The 19,130-nt window shown below is 47.6% G+C and overlaps 1 protein-coding gene across 1 annotated transcript; it reads right to left on the reverse strand.

Moving 5' to 3' along the window:
• Nucleotides 1-37: 37 nt before the first annotated feature.
• Nucleotides 38-18,703, reverse strand: cog5 (component of oligomeric golgi complex 5). The gene is made up of 22 exons (XM_066667962.1): nucleotides 18,610-18,703; nucleotides 18,359-18,498; nucleotides 17,783-17,840; nucleotides 16,880-16,934; nucleotides 16,070-16,139; nucleotides 15,403-15,523; nucleotides 14,340-14,470; nucleotides 13,996-14,155; nucleotides 13,446-13,558; nucleotides 12,354-12,431; nucleotides 12,126-12,207; nucleotides 10,822-11,023; nucleotides 9,282-9,443; nucleotides 9,064-9,163; nucleotides 7,906-8,016; nucleotides 7,300-7,359; nucleotides 6,799-6,902; nucleotides 6,362-6,599; nucleotides 6,188-6,264; nucleotides 5,540-5,666; nucleotides 5,123-5,202; nucleotides 38-308 (listed from the first exon to the last, which is right to left on the reverse strand). Exons 1-22 carry the CDS (start codon nucleotides 18,668-18,670, stop codon nucleotides 197-199), a joined length of 2,442 nt encoding a protein of 813 aa, XP_066524059.1. The 5' UTR covers nucleotides 18,671-18,703; the 3' UTR covers nucleotides 38-196.
• Between the last annotated feature and the right edge of the window lie 427 nt (nucleotides 18,704-19,130).

Below are 19,130 nucleotides of genomic sequence, written 5' to 3' on the forward strand. Positions count from 1 at the left end.
AATGAATGAATGATCTAGTGTTTTCTGGAAGGCCTTTATTAAACATTTACAGCTCATTATCCCACAACCACTAATAATTATTAATAAAGTCAGTTAAATCAGGGCTAAATAAGAACTCGATCAGATCCCCACCCCACGACATCATCAGGAAACCTCAGGGCGCACAACTGTAGCATCGCTCTGTGTTCTGGGTACTTCATGTCCCACTGGTGGCTTTCTGCAGAAGCTGGAGCATGATGGGATACACAGGTGCGAAGTTCTTCCCCTGTCTGGCTCGTACAGACTGCACATACGCCTCCAGAGCGCCCCTGGAATTAGAAATAAAAGCTCAGTCCAAATATCTGTCCACACTCACTGACCCTCACTGAATCCTGACTGACACCCCCCCCATTCACCAGGTCGTGAGGTGAGAGGAAAGAGGTGACGGTGGGCGTCGTGTCGCGCTGTGAAACCTAATCCACGGCGGGGGGTTCCTTTCCAACACCTCATTCCCCCTGGTTCCCCGTGGGGCTTCTTCTCGATCGGAAGGAAAACTGCACCCACACAGCAACGGCAGGTGCAGCGCGGAGGAGGGAGTCTGACTCTAACCCCTCCCCAAAAAAATATATCAAAGCCAACCCCAAACCCAGAATATTCGCTCTAAGCTGATCCCTGTGTAAATAAGGAGTAAAATACTGAGTTTATAACGATGTGGAAAAGTATTTTATTAACATTAACGTTAGAGAATGAGGCTGTGTCCCAAACCACACACTGGACCTTTACACACTACACTACAGAGACACTGCTGAGGGTGGTGTATATATTCACACTATAGACCTTTACACACTACACTACAGAGACGCTGCTGAGGGTGGTGTATATATTCACACTATAGACCTTTACACACTACACTACAGAGACACTGCTGAGGGGGGTGTATATATTCACACTATAGACCTTTACACACTACACTACAGAGACACTGCTGAGGGTAGTGTATATATTCACACTATTGACCTTTACACACTACACTACAGAGACACTGCTGAGGGTGGTGTATATATTCACACTATAGACCTTTACACACTACAGAGACACTGCTGAGGGTAGTGTATATATTCACACTATAGACCTTTACACACTACACTACAGAGACACTGCTGAGGGGGGTGTATATATTCACACTATAGACCTTTACACACTACACTACAGAGACACTGCTGAGGGTAGTGTATATATTCACACTATTGACCTTTACACACTACACTACAGAGACACTGCTGAGGGTGGTGTATATATTCACACTATAGACCTTTACACACTACACTACAGAGACACTGCTGAGGGCGGTGTATATATTCACACTATAGACCTTTACACACTACACTACAGAGACGCTGCTGAGGGTGGTGTATATATTCACACTATTGACCTTTACACACTACACTACAGACACGCTGCTGAGGGGGGTGTATATATTCACACTATTGACCTTTACACACTACACTACAGACACACTGCTGAGGGTGGTGTATATATTCACACTACACTACAGAGACACTGCTGAGGGTGGTGTATATATTCACACTACACTACAGAGACACTGCTGAGGGGGGTGTATATATTCACACTATACACCTTTACACACTACACTACAGAGACGCTGCTGAGGGCGGTGTATATATTCACACTATAGACCTTTACACACTACACTACAGAGACACTGCTGAGGGGGGTGTATATATTCACACTATTGACCTTTACACACTACAGAGACACTGCTGAGGGTGGTGTATATATTCACACTACACTACAGAGACACTGCTGAGGGTGGTGTATATATTCACACTATAGACCTTTACACGCTACACTACAGAGACACTGCTGAGGGTGGTGTATATATTCACACTATAGACCTTTACACACTACACTAGAGAGACACTGCTGAGGGGGGTGTATATATTCACACTATAGACCTTTACACACTACACTACAGAGACACTGCTGAGGGTGGTGTATATATATATTCACACTATAGACCTTTACACACACTACACTACAGAGACACTGCTGAGGGTGGTGTATATATTCACACTATAGACCTTTACACACTACACTACAGAGACACTGCTGAGGGTGGTGTATATATATATTCACACTATAGACCTTTACACACACTACACTACAGAGACACTGCTGAGGGTGGTGTATATATTCACACTATAGACCTTTACACACTACACTACAGAGACACTGCTGAGGGTGGTGTATATATATATTCACACTATAGACCTTTACACACACTACACTACAGAGACACTGCTGAGGGGGGTGTATATATTCACACTATAGACCTTTACACACTACACTAGAGACACTGCTGAGGGTGGTGTATATATATATTCACACTATAGACCTTTACACACACTACACTACAGAGACACTGCTGAGGGTGGTGTATATATTCACACTATAGACCTTTACACACACTACACTACAGAGACACTGCTGAGGGTGGTGTATATATTCACACTATAGACCTTTACACACTACACTACAGAGATGCTGCTGAGGGTGGTGTATATATTCACACTATAGACCTTTACACACTACACTACAGAGACACTGCTGAGGGCGGTGTATATATTCACACTATAGACCTTTACACACTACACTACAGAGACACTGCTGAGGGTGGTGTATATATTCACACTATAGACCTGTACACACTACACTACAGAGACACTGCTGAGGGAGGTGTATATATTCACACTATACTACAGAGACGCTGCTGAGGGTGGTGTATATATTCACACTATAGACCTGTACACACACTACACTACAGAGACACTGCTGAGGGCGGTGTATATATTCACACTATAGACCTTTACACACTACACTACAGAGACACTGCTGAGGGCGGTGTATATATTCACACTATAGACCTTTACACACTACACTACAGAGACACTGCTGAGGGTGGTGTATATATTCACACTATAGACCTTTACACACTACAGAGACACTGCTGAGGGTGGTGTATATATATTCACACTATAGACCTTTACACACTACACTACAGAGACACTGCTGAGGGCGGTGTATATATTCACACTATAGACCTTTACACACTACACTACAGAGACACTGCTGAGGGAGGTGTATATATTCACACTATAGACCTTTACACACTACAGAGACACTGCTGAGGGTGGTGTATATATATTCACACTATAGACCTTTACACACTACAGAGACACTGCTGAGGGGGGTGTATATATTCACACTATAGACCTTTACACACTACACTACAGAGACACTGCTGAGGGTGGTGTATATATATTCACACTATAGACCTTTACACACTACACTACAGAGATGCTGCTGAGGGTGGTGAATATATTCACACTATAGACCTTTACACACTACACTACAGAGACACTGCTGAGGGCGGTGTATATATTCACACTATAGACCTTTACACACTACACTACAGAGACACTGCTGAGGGAGGTGTATATATTCACACTATAGACCTTTACACACTACAGAGACACTGCTGAGGGTGGTGTATATATATTCACACTATAGACCTTTACACACTACAGAGACACTGCTGAGGGGGGTGTATATATTCACACTATAGACCTTTACACACTACACTACAGAGATGCTGCTGAGGGTGGTGTATATATTCACACTATAGACCTTTACACACTACACTACAGAGACACTGCTGAGGGAGGTGTATATATTCACACTATAGACCTTTACACACTACAGAGACACTGCTGAGGGTGGTGTATATATTCACACTATAGACCTTTACACGCTACACTACAGAGACACTGCTGAGGGTGGTGTATATATTCACACTATAGACCTTTACACACTACACTACAGAGACACTGCTGAGGGAGGTGTATATATTCACACTATAGACCTTTACACACTACAGAGACACTGCTGAGGGTGGTGTATATATTCACACTATAGACCTTTACACGCTACACTACAGAGACACTGCTGAGGGTGGTGTATATATATTCACACTATACTACAGAGACGCTGCTGAGGGTGGTGTATATATTCACACTATAGACCTGTACACACACTACACTACAGAGACACTGCTGAGGGTGGTGTATATATATTCACACTATAGACCTTTACACACTACAGAGACACTGCTGAGGGAGGTGTATATATTCACACTATAGACCTTTACACACTACACTACAGAGACACTGCTGAGGGTGGTGTATATATATTCACACTATAGACCTTTACACACACTACACTACAGAGACACTGCTGAGGGCGGTGTATATATTCACACTATAGACCTTTACACACTACACTACAGAGGCACTGCTGAGGGAGGTGTATATATTCACACTATAGACCTTTACACACTACACTACAGAGACACTGCTGAGGGAGGTGTATATATTCACACTATAGACCTTTACACACTACACTACAGAGACACTGCTGAGGGGGGTGTATATATTCACACTATTGACCTTTACACACTACACTACAGACACACTGCTGAGGGTGGTGTATATATTCACACTACACTACAGAGACACTGCTGAGGGTGGTGTATATATTCACACTACACTACAGAGACACTGCTGAGGGGGGTGTATATATTCACACTATACACCTTTACACACTACACTACAGAGACGCTGCTGAGGGCGGTGTATATATTCACACTATAGACCTTTACACACTACACTACAGAGACACTGCTGAGGGTGGTGGTGTATTCAGTGTTCAGAGCAGCAGTATGTGGTTTGGGACACGGCCAGAGACTAACGTTAACCTGATGCATGTTTAGAGCTCTTTCTCACGCCCTGAACACAGCTGATATTAACATTCACTAACTCTCAGATCCTCCTCTGTTTCCCTAACAGTTAAATACCAGCCTCTTTCAGAACTGTAATGATCCATCTGTTCTCTGTGGTGCTCTCGTCACTGACCTCAGACCAGAGCTGGTCGACACTAACTTTATAAACCAGACTCTGACGGTGAGGAGAAAGTCGTTAATAAAGAAACGCTCATTTCTTCAGATTCCTTGCTTCCAGCTGCAAATGTCTGAGAGACAGAAGGATCAGAATCTGGGAGGCGTTACCTGATGAGAGTGAGGCGGTCCTTCTCTGAGGGGTGATCATCCAGCCACTGAGAGTAGCGCGCAATCGACCACTCCGCTCTCTGGGAATTAAACAGGAAGAGTACGGATGAGAAAAGCACGCAGCAGAGTGTAACACCACCTTCTCTCTAAAGTGCGCACTCAGCTGTAACAGGTGGGGGGTGGATTAGAGGCGGAGGTAGAGCAAGGCTCACAAACACAAAACACTGTTATATTGTTCTAATGTTAATGTGGCAGCTGTGGTCTAATGTTTAGAGCAGAGGGCTTAGAGGTCGTTGGTTCTATTTCCACGAGCAGCAGGAAAGAAGGAACAGAGCTGTCCTCCTCCCTCAACATCCACGGCTGAGGGGCCCTTGAGCAAGGCACCGAACCCAGAACTGCCCCCAGCTGTGTGTGTACCTGGTGAGGAGATTTCAGTTCAGGTGGGGCCCGAGTGAAGAAGAAGTGGAGGATGGTGCTGTATGGAATCAGATCACCGATGGCCTGACTGCTGGCTATGTGCTCACTCGTCTGAAAGAGAAGAGGCCTGAAAAACACACACACACACACACACACACACACACACACAGTTATTTTCTTCAACAGAAAAGAACCTAAGACTGAAGCCGTGTGGAGGGTGAGGAGTTTATTGGGCGCTGCGTTGGTTCTGAGCTCCATCAGGAAAAAGCTGCAGAAGACTGTGATGGGTTTGTTCTGTTCTTGGGGACAATACTGTGTCCAGAAGCCCGTGTGAGTGTGGGTTTAGACCAGTTACAGATGGAGGCAGTGTCAGAGTCGGGGACGGAGCGCAGTGACACTGTGTTTTTAGGTTCTTTCCCTGAAGAGCGGATAAGGTTTTAATCACAAAAAACACACCACAGAGAAACATTTAAAACATATTTGACAAACTTCTGCTGCGACGGCGAGTAAAGACCTCACTGTGTGGAGATGAATTTGGACGTGGCCTGTTTGGAACTCACTATTTAAAGTGAAACAACTGAAATTCATAGGAGATACACACACCTTATACACACACATACACACACACACTCACACAGACACACTCACCTGAATGAACGCAGCAGGCGATAAGCTCGTCCTAGATCTGATACTCGTCTGCAGAGAGGAGCCACGGCCAGCTCCATCTACAACACACACACACACACCTCAGAGGTCTGTGCTGAAAGCTTCACGTTTCTATTTGTCACTGATTTATGAAGCACCTCCCGCCCCTATCCTCACCTGGGCGAAGTCAGCTGCCAGTCTCATCTTGCCCCCCTCCCCGAGGGGCCGCAGGAGGCAGGCGTGCCGCACAAACAGGGAGATGGAGCGCTGGGCTATGGCCTCCGTGCGGTCGTAAAGGAAGTCCAGACACTGCAGGGGGCGGAAGTAGTCGCTCATGACACGGGCCACAAACCCCTGCAGCTCTCGCATGTACAGAGAGCAAGGCATGTCCGGCTTATCTCCTGCAGGGAGGGGGCTACAGTACACACACACACACACACACACAAATTAAATATTCTGAAACAATATTTTCAGATGAATTCGTATCAAGTGATCAATAAATAATTGACTGTTAGGAGTTCCTCTTAAATCCTGTCAAAAAGGCTTTAGAGTGTGAGTGTGTGTGTGTGTGTGTGTGTGTGTGTGTGTGTGAATATTCAGTGGAGTATATTTACCCTGAGAAGTCTTCCTGGTGCATGGTGATGAGAATGGCCTCCACAGAGTCTGTGACGGACATCAGCAGCGGCTGCACTGCGCTGCCCATCAGAGCCTGCACTGACTGCAACAAACACACAGTAAACACCACGCCTCTGCAGTCTGTCAGCACCTCTGTCTGTGATGTGGAGGTGGACCATTCTCAGTGCAGCAGTGACACTGAGAAGTTTAAAAACTCCAGCAGCACTGCTGTGTCTGATCCACTCTACACCAGCACAACACACACTAACACACCACCACCACGTCAGTGTCACTGCAGCACTGAGAATGATCCACCACCACATCACACCTGCTCTGTGGGGGTCCTGAGCGCTGAGGAACAGGGGGTAATAAAGTATGCAGAGCAATGGTAGACTACAGTGTTGATGAAGTGGACAGTGAGTGTAGAATAAATGCGGTCATTTTTAATATAACGGCTGATCTGTGTGAGTATGTAGTATATAGTAAGTGTGTGTTTTTACCTCCAAAGATGCTGTAAGTGCCTGCTCTGCCTCCTGAGAGAGGACAAGCCCAGAAATCACCTAAACACACACAGGTTTTCATCACTCTGTTAGAAACATTATCTCATCCACAGCAACTTATTCCATAGTGCAAGCTGCCTGTCAGTTTTCTGTGTGCTGTTTATGTCAGAAACACAGGACAAAACGAGCCGTTCTGATTCTGATCCATTTGACGTCAAGTGCAGAGACTTTAGAAAGGCCCCGCCCCCTCGTCTGAGTCTGTCCAATCACAGCACTAGACCCGTGTTTATGTGAGAGCATAAAGACGAGGTTAAACTCAGCAAAACAGACACAACGAGCGCGGAGAAATAAGAGCACTGAGTAAAAACGGAGAAGAAAGAGAACAGAGTGAAAACAGCTAAAAACCAGAGCTTCTGCTCCTCGCTCCTCACTGCTGTGCGCTCGGGGTCGGGGTGAACAGCGAGCGGCTCATTATCATTTAAAGGAACAGGTGCTGAAAGCGGGCGTTCTGAACAGGGCTGTTTACACAGGGGGAGAACACACAGGACTCAGTACTGATTTACTCCACTCCTCGACCTCCAGCGAAGGACAGTGTGAGATACTCACTTTAGTCACAGCCTGCTGCAGCTGATACAGTGAATTTACTACTGCCACATTCCTCCTCTGACCCTCCGTCAGCGGCCCGATCACCTGACTGGCGTCCCCTTGTGTACAGAGCTGAGAGAGAGAGAGAGAGAGAGAGAGAGAAAGACACTTAATAAATGGTTTGTACGTTATTCTGAGCTCCCTGTGGATGTTGAGAGGATAAAGTGCTGTTCCTTCTCCCACACCACTCGTCCCATCCTAAGATGACCTCTCCTAGCTGTAAAGCCCCTGGGAACACATTTAGAAACTTCTAAAGAATGTTTTATAAACTGAACAAAAATATAAACACAACACTTTTGTTGTTGCTCCCGTTTTTCATGAGATGAACTCAAAGATCTAAGACTTTTTCTACGTTCACAACAGGCCTCTTTCTCTCAAAGACTGTGCACAAATTTCTCTAAACTGGGGTCAGTGAGCACTCCTCCTTTGCCGAGTTCATCCATCCTGCTCCGCTTCTGATGTCAAGGGCCCCCTCGTCTGAGTCTGTCCAATCACAGCGCTGGACCCGTGTTTATGTGAGAGCGCAAAGACGAGGTTAAACTCAGCAAAACAGACAGAACGAGCGCGGAGAAATAAGAGCACTGAGTAAAAACAGAGAAGAAAGAGAACAGAGTGAAAACGGCTAAAAACCAGAGCTTCTGCTCCTCGCTCCTCACTGCTGTGCGCTCGGGGTCGGGGTGAACAGCGAGCGGCTCATTATCATTTAAAGGAACAGGTGCTGAAAGCGGGCGTTCTGAACAGGGCTGGGAACAGGTTGTGGGTTTACACCACATAACGAGCACCTGTTTTACTGAACATTAAAAGTATGTTTATGACTCGAGTGTGAGACTGCTCTGACTCAAAGGGAGGGTTGAGTCATGTCAGACCTGTGATTGGTCAGAGTAAAGCTTACATATGTGTTACTTATTTTAGAACAGCCCCTTCTACACCGAGAGGAGAGCAGTGCTGATTACGTTAGGAGGATTCATAAGAAATGATTGGTAGATTTGTGTCTAGGGCCCAGGTGAACTTCATTAGAAAGAAAACTCAGATTCACGTTCCCAGGGGCTTTAAGCCACGGCTTCCCAAATTAAAAGCTCTGATTACTTTCCCCTCACACACTCTTCCCCTGATCCTTACCAGCTGCTCAGACTTCACACAGAAGAGCTGCACCGTCTTGGCCACGTTTCTGCCCACAGCTACGGTCAGTCCAGGGTCCACCAGCGCTACGTTCAGCTCACTGCAGACACCACAGAAACACGTGATAAACAGAGTTCCACAATTACAGCCCGTAGTCCATCAGTAGCTCCGCATACTTCACTTACTGATATGTATTTGAAGGGGTATGGGGCACAAACCTGCCGATAGTCTTGATGATGCCGTCCATCTCGTCAGTGGAAGGGGGGCTGTACCCCCCCTGAGGAAACACCAGGTTGATGGGATCAAACAGACGCGAGAGTGATTTGGAGAGATACGCCGCTTCAAACAGCTGCAGCGAGCTCTTTAGGGCTTTCTCTGGACTGAAGAAACAACAGAGAGCAGATGGTCATCACGGTCATCTGAACACATCACACACACTCCATCCGCCTTAAAAGAAACAGTCGCTTCTTACTCACACACACCGCGCCACCTTAAAAGATACAGTCGCTTCGTACTCACACACACCGCTCCACCTTAAAAAGATAGTCGCTTCTTACTCACACACACCACTCCACCTTAAAAAGATACAGTCGCTTCTTACTCACACACACCGCTCCACCTTAAAAAGATACAGTCGCTTCTTACTCACACAGACCGCTCCACCTTAAAAGATACAGTCGCTTCTTACTCACACACACCGCTCCACCTTAAAAAGATAGTCGCTTCTTACTCACACACACCGCTCCACATTAAAAGAGACAGTCGCTTCTTACTCACACACACCGCTCCACATTAAAAGAGACAGTCGCTTCTTACTCACACACACCGCGCCACCTTAAAAGACAGTCTCTTCTTACTCACACACACCGCTCCACATTAAAAGATACAGTCGCTTCTTACTCACACACACCGCTCCACCTTAAAAGATACAGTCGCTTCTTACTCACACACACCGCTCCACCTTAAAAAGATACAGTCGCTTCTTACTCACACAGACCGCTCCACCTTAAAAGATACAGTCGCTTCTTACTCACACACACCGCTCCACCTTAAAAAGATAGTCGCTTCTTACTCACACACACCGCTCCACATTAAAAGAGACAGTCGCTTCTTACTCACACACACCGCTCCACATTAAAAGAGACAGTCGCTTCTTACTCACACACACCGCGCCACCTTAAAAGACAGTCTCTTCTTACTCACACACACCGCTCCACCTTAAAAGATGCAGTCGCTTCTTAAACACACACACCACTCCACCTTAAAAGATACAGTCGCTTCTTACTCACACACACCGCTCCACCTTAAAAGATGCAGTCGCTTCTTACTTACACACACCGCTCTACCTTTAAAAAAATACAGTCGCTTCTTACTCACACACACAGCTCCACCTTAAAAGATAGTCGCTTCTTACTCACACACACAGCTCCACCTTAAAAGATACAGTCGCTTCTTACTCACACACACCGCTCCACTTTAAAAAATACAGTCACTTCTTACTCACACGCGACGCTCCACCTTAAAAGAGTCTCTTAAATAATGACCCTGTCATGGGTTTTAATTTTGTAAATATCTAATGAGTTATTTAAAAAGCGCCTTTGAAAACTCACAATCTGAAAATAATGGAATTTTACTGTAGATTGTTTTCATCACTGCTCTGAACGTAGGACTTGTTTTTGTTTCTTCCTCCTTCAGAGCTTGATTCTGACTATTAAACGTACACAGACTCTCTCGTGTCCCAGCGATGCTCAGACTCACTCGTAATCCTGTTTAGGACTCGTGAAGAGGTCCCGGACGTCCTCCTCAGACACCGTCAAATCTACGTCCTGTCCTGAGCCGCTGCCCACCGGCACGGCGTGAATGTTGGAGCTGTACTGCTGCAGCCGCTTCCACAGCTCATTATACAGCCTCAGGAGCTTGGGGAACTCACCCTCCAGCGCCTGCTTCAGGAAGGTGGAGGCTATGGAGAAGAGGAAGAGAAAGAGAGGAGTGGGTACACACACAGACCATCCACTGTCCCCTCTCTCAGCTCCACTGTCCCCTCACTGTCCCCTCTCTCAGCTCCACTGTCCCCTCACTGTCCCCTCTCTCAGCTCCACTGTCCCCTCACTGTCCCCTCTCTCAGCTCCACTGTCCCCTCACTGTCCCCTCTCTCACTCCACTGTCCCCTCACTGTCCCCTCTCTCAGCTCCACTGTCCCCTCACTGTCCTCTCTCTCAGCTCCACTGTCCCCTCACTGTCCCCTCTCTCAGCTCCACTGTCCCCTCACTGTCCCCTCTCTCAGCTCCACTGTCCCCTCACTGTCCTCTCTCAGCTCCACTGTCCCCTCACTGTCCCCTCTCTCAGCTCCACTGTCCCCTCACTGTCCTCTCTCTCAGCTCCACTGTCTCCTCACTGTCCCCTCTCTCAGCTCCACTGTCCCCTCACTGTCCTCTCTCAGCTCCACTGTCCCCTCACTGTCCCCTCTCTCAGCTCCACTGTCCCCTCACTGTCCTCTCTCAGCTCCACTGTCCCCTCACTGTCCCCTCTCTCAGCTCCACTGTCCCCTCACTGTCCTCTCTCTCAGCTCCACTGTCTCCTCACTGTCCCCTCTCTCAGCTCCACTGTCCCCTCACTGTCCTCTCTCAGCTCCACTGTCCCCTCACTGTCCCCTCTCTCAGCTCCACTGTCCCCTCACTGTCCCCTCTCTCAGCTCCACTGTCCCCTCACTGTCCTCTCTCTCAGCTCCACTGTCCCCTCACTGTCCCCTCTCTCAGCTCCACTGTCCCCTCACTGTCCACTCTCTCAGCTCCACTGTCCCCTCACTGTCCTCTCTCAGCTCCACTGTCCCCTCACTGTCCCCTCTCTCAGCTCCACTGTCCCCTCTCTCAGCTCCACTGTCCCCTCACTGTCCCCTCTCTCAGCTCCACTGTCCCCTCTCTCAGCTCCACTGTCCCCTCTCTCAGCTCCACTGTCCCCTCTCTCAGCTCCACTGTCCCCTCTCTCAGCTCCACTAGTCCACATATGAAAAACATCCAGTCGAAAGCGTCCTGTGAGTTTCTCACTTCTTCAGTAACACTTACCTTCTGTGGTTTTCTGGAGCTCCACCGCGAGCATCTGAGTGACTGAGTTCCAGAAAATGTACAGGATGTCTGGCTGACCGTCCTGAGAGAGAGAGAGAGAGAGAGAGAGAGAGAGAGAGAGAGAGATGGATGGATTAAATGGAAGGTTGATAGATAGATGATGAGTGGGTGATGAATGAATCAGATGTAACAGGAGCCAGACTGGAGGGACCGTGTGGAGGAGCTCACCTTGACGATTTCATCAATGAAGCACACGTGTGTGACGGGGTCTCTCTTCTTGGTCAGGACCTTCTGAAGATGCTGCACCTACAAACAGTGAAACATCATCACCATTGAGTTAACCTCAGAGGGACATTCACCTCCTCCATCGTTCCACCCCTGCTTTTTGAGGTGATGAACACCTGACAACCACAACATCTCTCAATACATCTCTGTGAGAGGGAACTGTGTAACTGCTGTAGATCTAACAGCAGTGACTGTTCTGCGTGGATCTACGGTGGACAGCAACTGACCACAGCACAGTGGTTTAATAAAAGCTGTGATACAAAATAAAAGTCCCTGGATGAGTGGAAGAAAGACCTTCATTCACCAATGGCCCCAGCAGTGGATTCAGAGGAGACAGACCTATGTTATATCTGTTCATACGAGCCCCATGGTCTGGAGAAAATCTGCAGAAGACAAACATCTAAGCGGTGTTTACTCATGGTGTATTGGCGTGTTGTTGTTGTTTGGGACTGAACACAGCTCCGTCATCAGTTCAGACAGATCAGTAGAGTTTGTTCCTTCCTTGTTGCAGCGTCCAGCTCTCGCTGGATTCTTTCGTCGGCCACCGATCCATGGAGCGTTTGAACCTCTTCAAAAGACCACGGCATCATTTTACGAGCTGCCGTCGTGAGTCGGATAAAAACAAACGTGATCTCTGCTGCAGCTGGAGATTTTACAGATGGAGAGTTGGTGCTGGTCGTCTGCGTTGCGTGGCGTAGAGTGACGACTCTCTCTGGACGATCAGCGCTCTGCAAGGTTTACACGCCACGGTTTAGTCCCTACTCGACTCGCTCTGAACCACGAGAGAACAGCCACTAAACAAGAACCCGCTTCCAGAACCAGGACCTGATTCACCTGGTGGAGGAGGGGAGATGACGTGTAGAGCCGTGGAGTCGAGTAGGAACCACATTGAAAAGCACTGCAGTATCCCACACAATGTAAAGAACTGTGGGGGGTGGTCTTGAAGAGCACTGTATGAGTAGAACCATTCATTCATTCACTCGTGAACTCCAAGCCAGGGACAGGTGTGAGGTGAGTGAGTGGTTTGTGCCGTACCTGACTGCAGGCAGCACAGATGTGGTCCATCAGCTTCTCCAGGTTGGTCCAAAGAGCAGCTCGGAAGGTGGCTGTGTTTCCTGGGATGGGAATTACAGCTCTGCCAGGGGCTCCTACAGACACCACATCCACACATCAGCCAGAACATTACAACCACCACCTCCTTTCTGCACGCACTGACCATACAGGTGCATATTATTGTTCATCTGTGGCTCTGCATACTTTATTACCCCCTCTCCCCCTGTTCCTCAGCGCTCAGGACCCCCACAGAGCAGGTGTGATGTGGTGGTGGATCATTCTCAGCGCTGCAGTGACACTGACGTGGTGGTGGTGTGTTAGTGTGTGTTGTGCTGGTGTAGAGTGGATCAGACACAGCAGTGCTGCTGGAGTTTTTAAACCCCTCAGTGTCTGGACCGAGAACAGTCCACCGACCAAAGACATCCAGCCGACAGCGTCCTGTGGGCAGTGACTAATAAGGTAGTGGTGTCTAACAGAGTGGACACAGGGTTTAAAACTCCAAAAGCACTGGTGTAAACACAAACACGGTCACCTCTGACGTTAGCAGGCTGCGTGAGGACCTTAATGTCCAGAGCGTTGGTAATGTTCTCCTGGACAGACGCCTTGTAGCCATCCACCACACTGATGATGGTCTCTCTCAGAATGCCCAGGTTGTAGAAGACCTGCAGCGCCGTGCCGACCTGAGACGGGTTCTGGAGGCACAACAGGCAGAGAGAATAAACACTCAACCATTAACACCCTTCTGCAACTGTACTCTGTAGAAACAACCCCCTACATCCCACCACACCTGTCACACCACCCCACCACACCCCACTCCAGCCACACTGCACCCCAACAGGGAAGTTACTCCAATGGTTGTGAGGAAGTAGTTTGTACCTGGATCTCCATGCCCTGCTCCAGGATTCTTTTGGCCTGGTTCTCCACCTCCAGACGCACGCGGCCGATAAACAGCAGCTCATTCTCAATGACATCGATCCCAGACAGATCCACGCCCTGGGATAAGTAGTCTGAAACAAACAAAGCACTGTTCTGCACATTTCTGATCAACTTATTTATTAAAAATGTTTAAAAAATGGAAATATACACATATGCATTATCTATTTCAGAAACATCAAACAGCTCCTTTTAGCACACGACGAAATACAGAACGGGCGAATTACAGACCGCCACATGCTTCTTTATTAGAACTGTGACCGAGAAATGACTAAAGATGAAATCTGTGTCTTATTCTCAGCTTCTTGAACTTTCCATTCCACCTTAAAATGGTGCAGCTGTTAGAGTTTGGTGTACCACTTCAGGTGGAGCTGTGTGAGAGTGTGACATGAGTGTTACATGTGAGAAAAAAGGGTTTGGCGCTTTTCCACTGCATGTCTTTCAGGTGAATCAGGTCCTGGTTCTGGAAGCGGGTTCTTGTTTAGTGGCTGTTCTCTCGTGGTTCAGAGCGAGTCGAGTAGGGACTAAACCGTGGCGTGTAAACCTTGCAGAGCGCTGATCGTACAGAGAGAGTCGTCACTCTACGCCACGCAACGCAGACGACCAGCACCAACTCTCCATCTGTAAAATCTCCAGCTGCAGCAGAGATCACGTTTGTTTTTATCCGACTCACGACGGCAGCTCGTAAAATGACGCCGTGGTCTTTTGAAGAGGTTCAAACGCTCCTTGGATCGGTGGCCGACGAAAGAATCCAGCGAGAGCTGGACGCTGCAACAAGGAAGGAACAAACTCTACTGATCTGTCTGAACTGATGACGGAGCTGTGTTCAGTCCCAAACAACAACAACACGCCGATACACCATGAGTAAACACCGCTTAACGTTACCGCCACCGTTGTTGTGGTTTCCAAATCCTGGGTGAGTCCAGTAGAGTCAGCTGTTACCCCCATAACCCTCAGTTAAACATCAATAATCCAAACTGATCTCAGGCCAGAGCTTAGGACTCACCCAGTTCATTGAGGCTCTGGGCAGCTTTGGTCAGTTCCCTGCTGCCCCCTTGAAGCTGACCCTGGAGCCGTTTACTCAGATACAGGATCCGGATTATCCTCCTCAGCAGATCACACGCCACCTGCAGGAACAATAATCATTCATTCATTCACTCATTCATCTTCTGTAAGTGCTTCATCCTGATCAGAGTAGCAGATCCAGAATCTGGGTCCAGAACCTGAACCTAGCCGGAATCACTGGGCACAAGGCAGAACACACACTCGCCCAGTCACTCGCTCCCACTCTCTCGCCCAGTCACTCGCTCCCACTCTCTCGCCCAGTCACTCGCTCCCACTCTCTCGCCCAGTCACTCGCTCCCACTCTCTCGCCCAGTCACTCGCTCCCACTCTCTCGCCCAGTCACTCGCTCCCACTCTCTCGCCCAGTCTCTCGCTCCCACTCTCTCGCCCAGTCTCTCGCTCCCACTCTCTCGCCCAGTCTCTCGCTCCCACTCTCTCGCCCAGTCTCTCGCTCCCACTCTCTCGCTCCCACTCTCTCGCCCAGTCTCTCGCTCCCTCTCTCTCGCCCAGTCACTGTAAAGCTGGCAGTTCAGGCTCCCACTGTTAAATACAGAGCTGGATTTGTGAGATGAGCTGAATCTATTGGTGTCAGTGAAGAAGAAAAGATACCTGCAGTCGAGCGAGCTGAGCGGTCCGCACCACTATCTTGTTATAGGGATCAACAATTTTGGTCCTTATTCTTCAGAGAGAGAGAGAGAGAGAGAGAGAGAGAGAGAGAGAGAGTTAATGTCAAATTCCCTAAAACAGATGTGAAGTTCCAGCTGAACACACTCAGAGGAGAACACTAACTGCTGCATTAATAAACATCACACTGATTCCACACGACCCTTTTCCACCAGAAGAACTCTGGTTCTTGAACTGGTTCTTTTGGGTTTATAAGAACCTTGGTGCTTTTTATCAAACCAGCCGTGTTTACAGCAGATTTAATGGAAACCGAGGATATGTCACAGAACACATCACCAACAGGGGGCGCTGCACAGGGGCAGTACACAGAAGTGAGAAGGTGGTCTTTCAAAAACCAAACATGAATCAACTTTTGTCAAAAAGAAGATACAGACAACTACACAGTACACTGCTCCTGTGTGTCTCCATCGCTCCTTGCTGCTGTAACTAGCCACGCCCACAGTCCTCTTTGGTTCCCGCTGTGAATGAACTTATTGGGTTCCAGAACCGGTTTTTATTGATGGGATGGGCACTGAACAGTTCAAAATTAGGTTTGTGATTCGGAATCACGTTGGTGGAGAAGTGCTGTGTGATGGGGGAGGGTCAGGGTCCTAACCACCCATGGAGCACCAAGCCAAGTGTGATCTCTTATACTCCAACTTACAGACGGCTGTGGCATCACCGGGGTTTAACCGGAGTCCTCCCAGTAACGGGAACGGAACTGAGACTGAACACAAAGAGGATACATCTGGTTACCTGTCCACAGCATTCTGCAGCGCTGCAATCCTTGTCTGCATCATTTCAAGGACACCTACAGGAAACGAAAGAGAGACGATCAGCAAAACATCACAGCTCCCAACTCCAAAGCATGAATCCCATTCCACCCCTTGCCCCTACCACTGCTCACTAGCCCTCTGTGTCCCCGAGGAGTGAAGAGGGCAATGTGACATTTTTCAGAGTTCTGACACCCTGTGAATCAGCGGCGAGACGCTGCGCAGCGCCCAAAGTAACCCACAGGTGTCAGTGTTTCCTCCTTTAAACTCCATGACCCCAGTGTATTCTCTGAGTTTAATGTAGTTTCAGTGGATTATGGCCGGTACTTCAGAACGAGCAGAAAACAGCACGAGTAAATTGCCAAGTTCCAGTTCAACCTTAAATGTTGAAGCAGTTACATTCTACTGCAACATTCAAAGTGGAGTCAAGTTTCATACCAAAAACTGCCAAATAAAGATCTGAGCTGAGCTCCATGTCACAGAAGAGTGAGGAGAGGGGGGTAATCTCTGATTGTGGAACTCTTCTGAAGGAGAATGAGGCTCTAAATGTAACTAAAGTGCAGCAGCTCCTCTGATATCACTGCAGACTGGTGTAGAGCTGCTACAGAGCGGCGCTAGTCGCCTGGGAATGAAGCGCTGCTCTGTTTTATTTGTGTTCTGATGAAGTATCAGGGTGTTGAAGGGTCGTCTCGTGTCGTAGGGGGAGATTTAACCACTGCACCCTGTAACTCAGCTCCAAAGGGAGAGAGAACACTCAGAAACAAGGGGGAGTGGGGAGTGAGAAATGGGACTGGAACAAATTTGGACTTGGTCAATGGGTAAAAATGAGGATCTTAATCAAATATGAATCTGAGGACAATGAATAAACCTGGCGTTAGAAAGTTACCTTCCAGAGACTCGATTCCAGTCGCCTGAGCCAAGAGGTCCTCATGTCTCGCCACCACCTGGAAAACAAGCCCAGACACGGCCAGCGGGTTAGACCCCAGTAACGACACCTCTGCAGGCGCCTAAAGGAGCAGCCAGCCGTCTCCTCCAATGCTGCTTCTTCACGTTAGGAAACTCTTGATTGATTATACAGACTCCAGAGAGGTTTAATAACTCTCCAGAGCTGTGTGTGTGTGTGTGTGTGTGTGTGTGTTTAAGACAAGAAGTGCAATGCTTCTTTGACCTACTGATATCTAGAGGCTGGTGATTTGACTGCATTCTGGAGCTTTTACGCAGTTTCTGACCTGTGTTGAGTGTGATGTAAATCTTAGTGAACATCAGTAACCTCTTTGTGCTGGTCCTGAACGCGCCAAGGAAGAGTGTGTCATGCGAAAGTAACTTTTCTTGCTTCTGTTGAGTGAAAACTTTCATGAGAAACACCCATGATTCACCTACACCCACTCTGGGGCAGTTTACCTGTGGGTGGAGCTCCGTATCCGGTTCAGAACACACCTACACCCACTCTGGGGCAGTTTACCTGGCTGTGGAGCTCTTTGTCCAGCTGACTGATGCCCTGTGCGAGTTTTGCGAGCTGTTCTGCGATCACTGCGTGGTGAATGGCCCGCGCTGTGTATGTTTTTGTATCGAAGTCTTCATTCAGGAATTCAGCAAAAGAGTCTGTAACAGAGAAAAGCTTCAGGTTTTCAACCACACAACGGGAATAAACCACACCGCAGCGCTGCCCTGAGCCCCACACACCACAAACCAGCCCCTCTCACCCCGACCTACCGTCCTTTAACTCCTTTAACAGAGGAAACCTGCCCGACTCCGAGCCTCCGGACTCCATCATTGCCACCTCAGGAGTGACGTACACAGCAGGGGGCGGGGTCTGTGAAATACAATCTAAATAAAAGTGAACGTTGTGTCCGAGTAAACGAACCAGTCTCAGTTATTATTTGCTTATTTTACGTGTTTGTTTGCGTCTTTGTTTGTTTGTAATATTTTTTCTTATTAAAAAGAAAATAATAACCTGATTTCAGTGAACTACACCGCAGACCAACCAATCAGCGCCTCAGAAACACACACGTCACACCGACAAAACCGGCTTCAAAATACACTGCATTTAATTTAAAAAAGAAAATAATAATAATAATAATAATAATAATAATAATAATAATAATAGTCTAAAGATGTACGAAATAAAAAATTAAGAAATGGCAAAATAGAAAAAATATATTAATAAAATCTAGATAGAAAAATACTTAATTAAAATATTACAAAAAATAATAAATGAATAATGATTAATTTAA

This window comes from Hoplias malabaricus, chromosome 4 (assembly GCF_029633855.1).
Source record: "Hoplias malabaricus isolate fHopMal1 chromosome 4, fHopMal1.hap1, whole genome shotgun sequence".
Lineage (NCBI taxonomy): Eukaryota > Metazoa > Chordata > Actinopteri > Characiformes > Erythrinidae > Hoplias > Hoplias malabaricus.

Coding starts and splice junctions, on each gene's coding strand:
- cog5 (XM_066667962.1), bottom strand. CDS start 18,670: ATGATGGAGTCCGGAGGCTCGGAGTCGGGCAGGTTTCCTCTGTTAAAG. Junction 9,164..9,281: donor ATCATCAAGACTATCGGCAG/GTTTGTGCCCCA, acceptor TGGTGTCTGCAG/TGAGCTGAACGTAGCGCTGG. Junction 6,600..6,798: donor CACCAGGAAGACTTCTCAGG/GTAAATATACTC, acceptor TGTGTACTGTAG/CCCCCTCCCTGCAGGAGATA.